This window comes from Camarhynchus parvulus, chromosome 1A (genome assembly GCF_901933205.1).
Source record: "Camarhynchus parvulus chromosome 1A, STF_HiC, whole genome shotgun sequence".
Lineage (NCBI taxonomy): Eukaryota > Metazoa > Chordata > Aves > Passeriformes > Thraupidae > Camarhynchus > Camarhynchus parvulus.
In genome coordinates, this window is record NC_044586.1 from 69,760,284 (window position 1) to 69,775,044 (window position 14,761).

General features: G+C 49.0%; 1 protein-coding gene across 1 annotated transcript in view; it reads right to left on the reverse strand.

The window, feature by feature from the left end:
- The window catches only part of LOC115910377 (putative adenosylhomocysteinase 3), a 67,058-nt gene that overhangs the window by 15,158 nt on the left and 37,139 nt on the right, over window positions 1-14,761 (reverse strand). Inside the window, exons 3-6 of the mRNA XM_030960497.1 lie at window positions 9,039-9,182; window positions 7,315-7,415; window positions 5,895-5,997; window positions 1,895-1,989 (exon numbers count right to left, since the gene is read on the reverse strand). Coding sequence (XP_030816357.1) covers window positions 1,895-1,989; window positions 5,895-5,997; window positions 7,315-7,415; window positions 9,039-9,182 — 443 coding nt within the window. The remainder of the gene's footprint in view (window positions 1-1,894; window positions 1,990-5,894; window positions 5,998-7,314; window positions 7,416-9,038; window positions 9,183-14,761) is intronic.

The following is a 14,761-nucleotide window of genomic DNA, read 5'->3' on the forward strand; positions in this document are numbered from 1 at the left end:
TCCCCAGGGAATCCATCCCCAGCTCCGTGTCCCCAGGAGTCCCCAGGGAATCCATGGAGTCTCCAGGGAATCCATCCCCGGCTCCTTGTCCCCAGGAGTCTCCAGGGAATCCATCCCCAGCTCCGTGTCCCCAGGGAATCCATCCCTGGATCCGTGTCCCCAGGAGTCTCGAGGGGCTCCATCCCCAGCTCCGTGTCCCCAGGAGTCCCCAGGGGAATCCATGGAGTCTCAGGGAATCCATCCCCGGCTCCTTGTCCCCAGGAGTCTCCAGGGAATCCATCCCCAGCTCCGTGTCCCCAGGGAATCCATCCCTGGATCCGTGTCCCCAGGAGTCTCGAGGGGCTCCATCCCCAGCTCCGTGTCCCCAGGAGTCCCCAGGGAATCCATGGAGTCTCCAGGGAATCCATCCCCGGCTCCTTGTCCCCAGGAGTCTCCAGGGAATCCATCCCCAGCTCCGTGTCCCCAGGGACTCCATCCCCAGCTCCATGTCCCCAGGAGTCTCCAGGGAATAATTTTTCCTGGAGAAAAGCAGCCTTGGCAGCCCTGGAGCTTCTCTCCAAGTCACCAACTCCCTCCCTCAGCCCTTCCATCCAAAGTTTTCTCCAGCAGAAAATCCCCAGAGAGGTTTTTCCATGAAGGAAACCTGGCAGATTCTGTATTTTTCAGAAAGAAATCCCTTTTCTGAACTATTCCTGTCCAGAGGGAGCCTTCCCCTGAGGGTCAGAATTCCCAGAGCCCCCCATGAAGGATCCCAGAATGAACTGGCCCCATGTCCAAGGACCAGGGAGCAATGATGGGAAAATTGAGGGAGGCACAGAATTCCCAGAGCAGCTGGGGCTGCCCATGGACCCCTGGAATGTCCAGGGCCAGGCTGGATGGGGCCTGGAGCAGCCTGGGATGGTGGGTCCCTGTGGAACCCAAACCATTCCATAATTCCATGACTTCAAGATCCTTCTCACACCCTGCTCCTCACCCAGCGTCCTGTTTCTTATCTCTAAAACCATTTTAAATAATTTCTTATCTCTAAAACCACAGATCTCCAAAATCCAGCAAGATCTCTGGGAACAGATCCAAGATCCTGGTGCTCCCTCCATCATTTCCATGCTCCGGGAGCAGGTCTGAAATCAGTCCCAGAATGAAGAGATCCTGGGAAAGCAAAATCCACAATTTCTGGGACTCTGACTTGCTCCAAAAGTGCCATTTTGGATGGGAAATGATTCCTCAAAGAGCAGAACAAAGCTGCTCTCAGGTCTAGACTCAGTCTGATACCTCGGGGGTGGATTTTTTTGACACTCCTGGTTCTTTTTAAAGGTGACAGCGACTGGAAGGGACAAAAATCCCACCTCAAACGAGCCAATATTGGCAAAAACCCAACTCAGATCCACATTTCCACCTTTGATCACTTCCCATATTTAGATCAGGAGCACCAGGGCTTAAAATCCTTGGGGAAATGTGATGAAAGCAGCACATCTGACAGCTGAAAATTATTCTGCTCACCCAATTCCAGGTTCTCTGTTTTCCCTGGAAACGAGGGCAGGATAAAAAGGGAGTTGGGTACCTGAGGTTTGTGTGGTTTAAAGTGTGGAAATCACGGAAAAATCTGGGCTTTGTTCCTAAAAATCACCTCAGCCAAAGGTGAGAATTTAAGGGTGAAAAGGGTGAAAAACTCTTCTCAAAAAATACTGATTTGGAGCCATTTTTAGCAGCTTAAACTGCAGCGAGATGCTCTGAAATCAAACGAAACACCCCAAAAAACTGCATTAACGCAGCTTCTTTTGGAAGCACTGAAACCAAACCTCGCTTGGTGAGATCCAGGAGATTTCAGCTGCCTTTCCCTTGCCTCTCCAGGCGGGATTTTTCCAGGTGGGAGTGTTCCAGGTGTTTCCCAACTCACCATGTTGGGCTGCCAGCCCTCGACGTTGACGCAGCGGTCGATGCACCACCAGAAATCGTCCTCGGATTCGCCCTTCCAGGCAAACACTGGGAACCCTGGCCAGGGAGGGACAGGGGGTTAAGGCAGGAAAATCCCGTGGGAATCAGCTCCTGGACACTGATTTATTAATTAGTGCGTTAATTTAATAGATTCAATTATTACTCAGCTTCAGCCAGCAAGACCCACGGTGGGTTTGGCTTCTTCTGCGTGTCCCAGAGCGCGGGGTCAAACCTGTGGCTTCAGGCAGGTGAATTCCCTGACTTTAACCAGGTAAAATCTTTGGGCTTACTCAGGTAAAACCCCTGGAATTATGTAGGTAAAATCCCTGGATTTATCCAGGTAAAACCCCTGGACTTGCCCAGGTAAAATCCTTGGCCTCACTCAGGTAAAATCCCAGGTCTTATCCAGGTAAAATCCTTGGTCTTATCTAGGTAAAACCCCTGGAATTATCCAGGTAAAACCCCTGGACTTATCCAGGTAAAATCCCTGGCCTTACCCAGGTAAAATCCCTGGATTTATCCAGATAAAATCCTTGGCATTACCCAGGGAGAACCCTTGGATTTATCCAGGTAAAACCCCTGGAATTATCCAGGTAAAACCATTGGACTCACCCAGGTAAAATCCTTGATATGACTCAGGTAAAATCCCTGGACCTGCCCAGGTAAAATCCCGGGATTTATTCAGGCGAAATCTCTGGATTTATTCAGGTGAAATCCTTGGCTTCACCCAGGTAAAACCCCTGAATTTACTCAGGTAAAATCCTAGACCTCACTCAGGTAAAATCCCTGGCCTGGATTTACTCGGGTTAAATCCCTGGTCTTACCCAGGGAAAGTCCTTGGCCTCCTCACTCACTCAGGAAAAATCCTTGGCATTACCCAGGTAAATTCTTTGATCTTATCCAGGTAAAATCCATGGCCTTTCCCAGGTAAAACCCTTGAATTTACTCAGGTAAAATCCCTGGCCTAACCCAGGTAAAATCCCTGGATTTATCCAGATAAAATCCTTGGCATTACCCAGTTAAAACCCTTGGATTTATCCAGGTAAAACCCCTGGTCTTATCCAGGTGAAACTCTTGGTCTTTTCCATGTCAAATCCCTGGTTTTGCCCAGGTAGAATTCCTGTCATTACCCAGGTAAAATCCCTGATCTTACCCAGGTAAAACCCTTGGATTTACCTGAGTAAAATCCCTGATCTTACCCAGGTAAAACCCTTGGCCTTACCCAGGTAAAATCCCTGGATTTATCCAGGTAAAACCCTCGGTCTTTTTCTATGTAAAATCCCTGGATGTACCCAGGTAAAACCCTTGGCTTACCCAGGTAAAATCCTGGTTTTAGGGAAAACCATTGGATTTAGCCAGGTAAAGCCCTGGACACACCCAGGATTTCCCAGGTAACCCCCACACGCTCAGTTTCTGCTCCATGAATCACATTCCCCCCAAATTCTCTCTTTCACCTGAGTTATGCCCCAATTATAGAACTGAAACTCAATTTAGTTTCATTTCTCGGAGCAAAACAACTTCCAGCTTCAGCTTATAAATGACATTCTTACCAAGGATTTGACCTGGGCAAGACCAAAGATTTTACCTGGATAAGTCTAGGAAAAAACCCCAACTATTCCAAGAGTTCCAGAGCTTTGGGAAGGGGTGATTTTGTGCTGCAGGTTTATCCTAAACTGAAGAGAATGCAGGGAAAAAAGCCTCCAAGGGGCGATAAGTGAGCTAAAAACAACAGGGCATCAAAAATTCCCTAGAAAATGCAGCAGGAATACCTTATAAAATGCAGGATGAATTCCCCATGAAATGCAGGAATTCCCTATGAAGTGCAGTAGAAATTCCCTATAAAACTCGGGAGGAATTCCCTATAAAACCCAGGAGTAATTCCCCATAAAATGCAGGAGGAATTTCCTATAAATGCAGGTAGAATTCCCTATAAATCCCAGTAGAAATTCCATATAAATCCCAGGAGGAATTCCCTATAAAACCCAGTAGAAATTCCCTATAAAATGCAGGAAGAATTATCTATAAAATCCAGTAGAAATTCCCTATAAAGTCCAGTAGAAATTCCCTATAAAACTCGGGAAGAATTCCCTATAAATCCCAGGAGGAATTCCCTATAAAACCCAGGAGAAATTCCCCATAAAACCCAGGAGGAATTCCTTGTAAATGCAGGAATTCCCTATAAATTCCGGGAGGAATTCCCTATAAATGCAGGAAAAATTCTCTATAAAACCCGGGAGGAATTCCCTTTAAAACGCAGGCGAAATTCCCTATAAATGCAGAAGGAATTCCCTATAAATGCAGGACAAATTCTCTACAAAACCCAGGAGGAATTCCCTGTAAATGCAGGAATTCCCTATAAATCCCAGGAGGAATTCACTGTAAATTCCAGGAGGAATTCCCTACAAAATCCAGGAGGAATTCCCTATAAAACGCAGGAGGAATTCCCCATAAAATGCAGGAGGAATTCTGTATAAAATCCAGGACCTATTCCCTATAAAACCCAGGAGGAATTCCCTATAAATCCCAGGAAAAATTCCCCATAAAACCCAGGAGGAATTCCTTGTAAATGCAGGATAAATTCTCTACAAAACCCAGGAGGAATTCCCTAAAAATCCTAGGAGGAATTCCCTATAAAATCCAAGAGGAATTCCCTATAAATCCCAAGAGGAATTCCCTATAAAATGCAGCAGGAATTCCTTACAAAATCCAGGAGGAATTCCCTACAGAATACAGGAGGAATTCCCTGTAAAATCCAGTAGGAATTCCCTATAAAGCCCAGTAGGAATTCCCTATAAAACCCAGGAGAAATTCCCTATTAAACCCAGGAGGAATTCCCCATAAAACCCAGTAGAAATTCCCTATAAATCCCGGAAGGAATTCCCTATAAATCCCGGAAGGAATTCCCTATAAATCCCAGGAGGAATTCCCTATAAATGCAGGAGGAATTCCCTATAAATCCCAGGAGGAATTCCCCATAAATCATAGTAGAAATTCCCTGTAAATCCCAGGAGGAATTCCCTGTAAATCCCAGGAGGAATTCCCTATAAAATGAAGAAGGAATTCCTTACAAAATCCAGGAGGAATTCCTTACAGAATACAGGAGGAATTCCCTATAAAATCCAGTAGAAATTCCCTATAAAGTCCAGGAGGAATTCCTATAAAACTCAAAATAAATCCCAGGAGGGATTCCCTATAAAACCCAGGAGAAATTCCCTATAAATCCCAGGAGGAATTCCCTGTAAGATGAAGAAGGAATTCCCTACAGAATCCAGTAGAAATTCCCTATAAATCCCAGGAGGAATTCCCTATAAATCCCAGGAGGAATTCCCTGTAAATCCCAGGAGGAATTCCCTATAAAATGAAGAAGGAATTCCTTACAAAATCCAGGAGGAATTCCTTACAGAATACAGGAGGAATTCCCTATAAAATCCAGTAGAAATTCCCTATAAAGTCCAGGAGGAATTCCCTATAAAACTCAAAATAAATCCCAGGAGGGGATTCCCTATAAAACCCAGGAGAAATTCCCTATAAATCCCAGGAGGAATTCCCTGTAAGATGAAGAAGGAATTCCCTATAAAACCCAGGAGAAATTCCCTATAAATCCCAGGAGGAATTCCCTATAAATCCCAGGAGGAATTCCCTGTAAATCCCAGGAGGAATTCCCTGTAAATGCAGGAGGAATTCCCTATAAATCCCAGGAGGAATTCCCTATAAAATGAAGAAGGAATTCCTTACAAAATCCAGGAGGAATTCCTTACAGAATACAGGAGGAATTCCCTATAAAATCCAGTAGAAATTACCTATAAAACGCAGGAGGAATTCCCCATAAATCCCAGTAGAAATTCCCCATAAATCCCAGTAGGAATTCCCTATAAATCCCAGTAGGAATTCCCCATAAATCCCAGCAGGAATTCCCTGTAAATCCCAGCAGGAATTCCCCTGAAGGCAGGAGCAGTCCGTACCGCTCTCGGCCAGGGCGGCCGCCACCTCGTTGAGGGTGGAGTAGATGTTGCAGGCGGCCCAGCGGCACTGAGCCCCCAGCGCTCCCAGCATCTCCATCAGCACCTGCACGCAAACACACGGGAATCAGCAAAATCGGGGTTCGTCTGCAAAAACACCGCGGGAATCAGCAACATCGGGGTTTGTCTGCAAAAACACCACGGGAATCAGCAACATCGGGGTTTGTCTGCAAAAACACCGCGGGAATCAGTAACATCGGGGTTCGTCTGCAAAAACACCGCGGGAATCAGTAACATCGGGGTTTGTCTGCAAAAACACCGCGGGAATCAGCAAACATCGGGGTTCGTCTGCAAAAACACCACGGGAATCAGTAACATCGGGGTTTGTCTGCAAAAACACCGCGGGAATCAGTAACATTGGGGTTCGTCTGCAAAAACACCGCGGGAATCAGCAAAATCGGGGTTCGTCTGCAAAAAACACCGGGAATCAGCAAAAATCGGGGTTCGTCTGCAAAAACACCGCGGGAATCAGTAACATCGGGGTTCGTCTGCAAAAACACCGCGGGAATCAGCAACATCGGGGTTCGTCTGCAAAAACACCATGGGAATCAGTAACATTGGGGTTTGTCTGCAAAAACACCGCGGGAATCAGCAACATCGGGGTTTGTCTGCAAAAACACCGCGGGAATCAGTAACATCGGGGTTTGTCTGCAAAAACACCGCGGGAATCAGTAACATCGGGGTTTGTCTGCAAAAACACCATGGGGAATCAGTAACATTGGGGTTTGTCTGCAAAAACACCAGTGGGAATGCCCCGTTTGGGGTCAGTTTAGGGGATGAGCAGTGGGAATGCCCCATTTGGGGTCAGTTTAGGGGATGAGCAGTGGGAATGCCCCATTTAGGGTCAGTTTAGGGGATGAGCAGTGGGAATGCCCTGTTTGGGGTCAGTTTAGGGGGTCAGCAGTGGGAATGCCCCATTTAGGGTCAGTTTAGGGGATGAGCAGTGGAATGCCCCGTTTAGGGTCAGTTTAGGGGGTCAGCAGTGGGAATGCCCCATTTGGGGTCAGTTTAGGGGATGAGGAGTAGGAATGCCCCATTTAGGGTCAGTTTAGGGGATGAGCAGTGGGAATGGCCTGTTTGGGGTCAGTTTAGGGGATGAGCAGTGGGAATACCCCATTTAGGGTCAGTTTAGGGGGTCAGCAGTGGGAATGCCCTGTTTGGGGTCAGCAGTGGGAATGCCCTGTTTGGGGTCAGTTTAGGGGATGAGCAGTGGGAATGCCCCATTTAGGGTCAGTTTAGGGGATGAGCAGTGGGAATCCCCCGTTTAGGGTCAGTTTAGGGGATGAGCAGTGGGAATGCCCCGTTTGGGGTCAGTTTAGGGGATGAGCAGTGGGAATGCCCTGTGTGGGTTTGGGGCTCTCACCGCCGTCTGTGCTGTGATGTGAGTGCAGCCCACGATCTTGGCCCCAGCCAGGGGCTTCTCCCCCTGAGCTCTCTTCCTCAGAGCCATCAGCGCCGGCATCTCTGCGGGGGAAATGGGAAAAGGAAAACGGGGATGGGATGGGAACAGCTCAGGAGGAACAGCCACCCCTGCCCGGTGTTCCCATAAACTCACACAGCTTCAAAACAGCCAAAGCCTCCACAGCAAATACATCAAAACCCCCAAATCCCAAATACATCAAGATCCCCAAATCCCAAATACATCAAAATCCCCAAATCCCAAATGCATCAAAATCCCCAAATCCCTCTGGAGTTTTCCCTGTTACGTTCAAATTTTTGCCTCCAGGTGAGGCTGCAGGAAAATCTGCTTTGGGCTCAGGATTTGGGATTTGCTGCTCCATCTCTCCAACATCCAACACCTAAACCCTGCCTGGTCTTTGCTTTTTTTTATGTTTTGGAGGTAAACAAGCTAAACCAAAATTGTGATGTTTATGGGATGGATTTCATCTTTTCTACTGATTCAAAAGAACGAGTTTGGTTGCAGGGTACTCCTAACCCTTTTCCATCCCCAAAATCCCAAAGAGGCTTCCCCATCCCAACAGGAATGGGGTCAAGAACACCTGCCTGGTGCTCCCATGAATTTACATGGCTCTGGCAGCTTCAAAACAGCCAAAGCCTCGAGAGAAAACCCCAAATCCATCAAAACGACCCCAAATGCCTCTCGATTTTTCCCTATTTTATTCAAATTTTTGCCTACCAGCTGAGGCTGCAGGAAAATCAGCTTTGGGCTGGGGATTTGGGATTTGCTGATTTGTTCCACCTCTCCAATATCCAAACCCTGCCTGGCCTTTGCTTTTTTTTTTTTTTTTTTGAGGTAATCAAGCTAAACAAAACTGTGATGTTTATGGGATAGATTTAATATTTTCTACTGATTTAACAAAATAACTTTGACCATAGAATGGTCTTTTAATGGTTGGAACTACACAGCAAAACTGTATAACTCCTTTCCGATCCCATAAAACCCCACAGAAGCTTTCTCCAATGCCCAAAACCCCACAGAAGCTTTCCCAATGATCAAAACGACACAGAAGCTTTCCCATTCCCCCAAAACCCCATAGGAGCTTTCCTAACTCCCAAAACCCCACAGAAGTTTTCCCAATGCCCAAAACCCCACAGAAGCTTTCCCACCCCCCAAAACCCCACAGAAGCTCTCACAACCCCCAAAATCCCAGAGAAACTTTCCCAACCTACAAAATTCCACAGAAGCTTTCCCAATGCCCAAAATCCCTCGGAAGCTTTCCCAACCCCCAAAACCCCACAGAAGCTTTCCCATCCCCCAAAATCCCACAGAAGCTTTCCCATCCCCCAAAACCCCACAGAAGCTTCCCCAACCCCCCAAACCCCACAGAAGCTTTCCCATTCCCCCAAAATCCCATAGGAGCTTTCCCAACTCCCCAAATCCCATAGAGGCTTTCCCACCCCCTAAAATCCCACAGAAGCCTTCCCATCCCCCAAAACCTCACAGAAGCTTTCCCAACACCCAAAATCCCAGAAAAACTTTCCCAACCCACAAAATCCCACAGAAGCTTTCCCAATGCCCCAAACCCCACAGAAGCTTTCCCAATGCCCCAAACCCCACAGGAGCTTTCCCATCCCAGCAATGTGGGGGCAGGAGGAGCCCCGAGGAGCAGAGGAGGGAGCCCTTACCCTGCTCGGCGATCTCGATCTCGCGGCGCCCGAACTCGGCCTGTTTGATGTTCTTGACGCAGAAGTCGCTGCTGCCCTTGGAGTTCTTCTGCTGCTTGTCCCTTGGCGAGGTCTCGTCGTCGGAGCTGTCCGTGTAGGAGGCAGCTGCAGGGAGCAGGGCAGGTCAGGAACGGGGTGAAACATTCCCGAAATCCCCAGCACCCACAGGGAAGGGGGTGGGTGGCCCACCAAGGGTGTCCATGGATCCCAGCTCCTTCCATCCCAGCTGGGATCTCTCCTTCTCCTCACAAGCTGGATTTACCTGGGATGAATTCTTAATTCTCATCGACCTCTACTTCAACACCACAGCAGAGGTGATGGCATTGAGCACTGATTCCTGGTTCCCACATGGGCTCATCTCCATGGCCTTCTACCACCTCTCTTTCCAAACACTCTCCCACCTGTCTTCCCCAAAGTTCTCTCATCTCTCTTCCCAAAAGTTTTCCCACTTTTCTTCCCCTAAGCTCTCCCACCTCTCTTCCCCAAAGTTCTCCCACCTCTCTTGCCCCAAATGTCCTCCCAACTCTTCTCGCAAAAGTTCTCCCACCTCTCTTTCCAACGTTCTCCCACCTCTCTTCTCCAAAATTCTCCCGCCTCTCTTTCCAAGGTTCTCCCACCTCTCTTCTCCAAAATTCTCCCACCTCTCTTCCCCAAGGTTCTCCCACCCTCTTCCCAAAGTTCTCCCACCTCCCCTACCCAAAGTTCTCCCACCTCTCTTCCCCAAATTCTCCCACCTCTCTTCCCAAAGTTCTCCCACCTCTCTTCCCAAAGTTCTCCCACCTCTCTTCCCAAGGTTCTCCCACCTCCCTTCCCACTCTTCCACCTCTCTTACCCCAGAAGTTCTCCTACCTCTCTTCCCAAAAGTCCTCCCACCTCTCTTGCCAAGGTTCTCCCACCTCTCTTCCCAAGGTTCTCCCACCTCTCTTCCCAAGGTTTTCTCACCTCTCTTCCCCAAAGTTCTCCCACCTTTCTTTCCAAGGTTTTCTCCCACTTCTCTTCCCAAAAGTTCTCCCACCTCTCTTCCCAAAAGTTCTCCCACCTCTCTTCCCCCAGAAGTTCTCCCACCTCTCTTTCCAAGGTTCTCCCAGCTCTCTTCCCAAAAGTTTTCCTACTTTTCTTCCCAAACATTCTCCCACTTCTCTTCCTGAAATTCAGGCCTCCACAGCTCCAAGACATCCCACAAAATGCCTGCTGAGGTTTAGAGCACTCCTAAGCCCAGTAGGAATTGTCATTTCAGACCCTACTGGGGCACTTCCAAACCAGCAGGAATTGTAATTTCAGACCCATTTAATCCCAAACAGTCAGGTGAGTTGATGATTATCCCGTCACTGTGGGATTCCCAATCCTTGGGTTTGCTCCATTTTGGTGTTCCCTCACAGTGGCGATGAGCTGCTGCTGACTGGGAGGCTCGTGTGGGATGGTTGGAAGGAACTTCTCCACTGGGAGGATAATCCATGAGCCTGGTGTGGATTGTGCAGGGAGCTGCTGGCTCCCCATCCTCAGGGGATTTTGGGGATTGTTTGGAAAGCCGGGGATCACCGGATCCTGTCCTGAGCCCCACGGGATGGGATTGAGGCTCTGCCTTAAGACAGGGTGTGGATGTGCTGAATTCACTCCAGGAATTGTCTTCCTTCCTAGTCCGTGTGCTCCAAACCTCTGATTATGGAATTAGACCAATGGAAGAGCCCTCCATGGAGTTAGAAATTCCCTTTTCTGTTGGATTCCTAAAATCCCGTGTACTTGAATAAAATCACATCCATTTCTGATTGGAGTCACAATGGATCACCCACCACTCTGGATCAGCTGAAGGAATCCTTTGTGCCACATCTTCTGGATTTTGGATTTTGGATTGTGCCACATTTTTGGATTCTCTGGAATCCTTCCCCGCCGTGGGAAACCAAACCTCTCCTTCCATCTTCCAGGACTGGCACCAGCAGCCACAGAAATGCAATGAGCTCCAAATCCCAGCTCCTCTTTCCTCTCCACGTGACACTTCCAGGACACGACTGGCCACTCCCTCATTCCACATGGAATTGCTCTGCTCCAAGTCCTTCCTCTCCAGGTGACCCTTCCAGGACCCAACTCATCCACACAGCCATTCCCTCATTCCTCACGGAATTGTTCTGCTCCAAGTCCTTCCTCTCCAGGTGATCCTTCCAGGACCCAGCTGGCCATTCCCTCATTCCTCATGGAATTGTTCTTCCTCTCCAGCTCCTGTGGTGCTTGTAAACTGAACCTGGAGCCTGGCATCCAATGATTTTGGGTCCACCCCAGAGGAATTCCGTGGTGGAACAGCTCCATCCATGATGGCCCTGGTGGAGCTGGCTGGTATTTTGGATCGCTGGGAATGATGGACACTCCTCCTTCCACATCCCCACAGGCCTCTGGAACCCACGGGAGCTGCTCCAGCCAATGTCAAGATTCCCAGTTTCCACCCCAAACCTGCACTGGGGGAATGGGGCAGCAGGAAGGGGGGAGGTTCTCACAGTGCTGATCCCAGCAGCATTCCCAAAGAGCCACAGCATTCCAGTGTCATCCAGGCCTTGAGTGGGGATGCATTCCAACAGCCCCTTCAATCATTCAGAGTAAATCCAACAATCTTCTGCCCTGATCGGCTCCAGTGACATTTCCACACCAAAAACCCCAAAAAAGTTGTTAAAGTGGCCATGGGGTTGTGTTTCCTGCAGGACCCGACAAGCTCCACACTTTCCCTCCTGGCTCCTGGGAAGGGTTTCGGGATTCCAAGGAAAAGGCTCAGCCTGGGCACCGTGGGTGTGCCAGGCTCCCCCCGAGCTGCCCAGCTCCCGATCCCAGGGAATTAGGAGGGAATTAGGCATTGCTGGAATTTCTCCCCATCCTTGCTGAGTGTTGAGTCCCACCCTGCCAACAAACCCCTGAGGACAGTGGGGCTCCAGCTCTGCAGCTCTGCTCCCAATCCCACAGCAGATCCGAGGGACCAGGAGCCCGGATTAACTACAAAGAGCACCTTGTACAAACCAAACTCTATGTCAAGGGCTCCAGGAGGAAGGATTTATTAGTTGGAGGAAGATTAGTTCCTTGAAGAGAGTTAATCTGTGTAGAGGTTGATTTAAAACCAGGCAGTTTTGGTTCTGGGGGTTAAAAGTAATTTTTTTGAACAAAAAAAATCCTGCCTGGAGTTGCCAGATTTTCACAGGCAGGAGGTTTTATACTATTAAATAAATCTAAAATATAGAAGTGTACGTATAATTACAGTAATTAAATGAATGCTGATAGTTAATGTAACAGCAAACCAAATCTCTGAAAGTCAATTTTGCCTTTGCTTTGCTGTAAAATGAAAAAGAAGGACTGAAAGGAAAGGATTCCAGTCATTAACTGACGGGACAGTCTCCTAAAGATATTCTCCAAAGTTGATGAATGAAAACTTCCTCCCTGGGCTTGGCATTCTGTGAGCTATAGAAAACTGAAACATCAACTGGATTATTTGTGTTACATGTTTGTATCTCTGTCCAGAGAGACTGAGGATTCCACATCCCCGGAGGTGTCCAAGCTTGGAGAAGGCCTGGAGCACCTGGGACAGTGGGAGGTGTCCCTGCCATGGCAGCGGTGGCACTGGGTGGACTTTGAGGTCCCTTCCCACCCAAACCATTCCAGGATTCCATGATTTCCATTATCCATGTATTACTCGCAGATTACTGGGCTCCAGGATCCATGCGGGTCCCTCCCAACTCAGGGTATTCCACAATTTCATGGTTTCCAGAGAATGACATAAAAGCAGCAGGTCTCAGGTGACTTCCATCCATGTCCTGCCCCAGCAAAGCCCAGGTCAGAGCCTAAACTCAGCCAAGTCTGGCTCTGCTGATATTTGAGGTGAGGCTCCACTCATGGCTGCCTGAGCTGGCATCACAAAGGGCAAAAAAGGGGCAGCCTGAGCCTCTTACAGACCCCAAATAAGGACAAAACTGGTTTATTCTCTGTAACACCTTCCAAAAATATGAAACAGCACCAAGATGAAGTCAGCAGCCTGGAATTCCAGATATTCCTGTCCTAATCCCACCCTCAGAATGTGCCTGTGGTGGGTAACACACAACGTTGAGCACTTGGGTCACCCAGGCTGGGCTGACCTAAAAAAATCCATTTATCCATCCATCCATCCATCCATCCATCCATCCATCCATCCATCCATCCATCCATCCATCATCCATCCATCATCCATCCATCCATCCATCCATCCATCCATCCATCCATCCATCATCCATCCATCCATCCATCCATCCATCCATCCATCCATCCATCCATCCCTCCATCCATCCATCCATCCATCCATCCATCCATCATCCATCCATCATCCATCCATCCATCCATCCATCCATCCATCCATCCATCCATCCATCCATCCCTCCATCCATCCATCCATCCATCCATCCATCCATCCATCCATCCATCATCCATCCATCATCCATCCATCCATCCATCCATCCATCCATCCATCCATCCATCCATCCCTCCATCCGTCCGTCCATCCGTCCGTCCATCCATCCATCCGTCCATCCATCCGTCCGTCCATCCATCCATCCATCCATCCCTCCATCCGTCCGTCCATCCATCCATCCATCCATCCATCCATCCATCCATCCATCCATCCATCCATCCATCCATCCATCCATCCATCTGCCATCATGGGAACTGAAGTCCTCCATCAGGATTGCCAGTCTTGCTCCTTTCATTAGCAGGAAATTGAACATTTGCACGAGATAATTAACTGCAATTCTGATGTTAATTGTAAGGAGAGGAGGAGAATTTCCCAATGTTCCTCCAGGTCCTTCCACCTGTGATGTGGGAGTGACCACGGTGACATCAGCCAGGATAAGCAGACTCGGAGTCTGCAGCAATAGTCCCAAACATTCCCAGGGGCTCCGGGATCAGATGGAGTTGTAGATTCCCAACAGAGCCCGGGCTGATGTGCCTCTGGAGAGAACGTGGCATGAGCATTCCTGAATTTCTCCCTTTTCCATGGGAATGCAGGGAGTGCCTGCAGGATGGGTCACTCCGGGGGTGCCCAACCTTTGGGGGGCTCATCCCAACCTCTGGAAGAGACTTTGGAGGTTGCTCCAAGCCTGCAAAGCAGCACGAAGGAAGCAGCAAGCCGGGAGCTGGGAAAGGAGACCAGGAACAGTTGGCTTTCCCACAAAAACCGGGATGCAGCCTGGGACTGTGGTGTCCAGGATCAGATCAGAACCTCCATCTTATGGAGAGGAGCACTCTGCCAGGAGCTGAGTGACCAGATAAGCACGCCTTCTCCAGCTCTGCTCTTCCAAACCTGCTGAGGAATGCCAAGGGCTCCTCACAGCCCAGTCCTGTCCCAGCTCGTCTCCGCCATCCTCGGCATCGTGGGAGTGTGTGGAGAAACACCAAGGAGAGTTCCCAGCTAGGAGGACTTCTGGCCACCAGCCAGGTCTGTGTGCAGCCACCAGCCATGGGCCATCAGGAGCAGCTGGAGTCGGAGTTTCCTGAGGTTTTCCAAACTTGCCAGAGCTGAATCACAGCTTTGAACCTCCCAGGCTGGGCTGGATGAGGCTTGGAGCAACCTGGACTAGTGGAAAGTGTCCTTGACAGCAGGAGGGTGGAATAAGGTGAGCTGAGCTCTAAGGTGCCTAAAACCACCCAGATTCTCCCCAAACACACTGTGAGCTGCCAAGTACCCC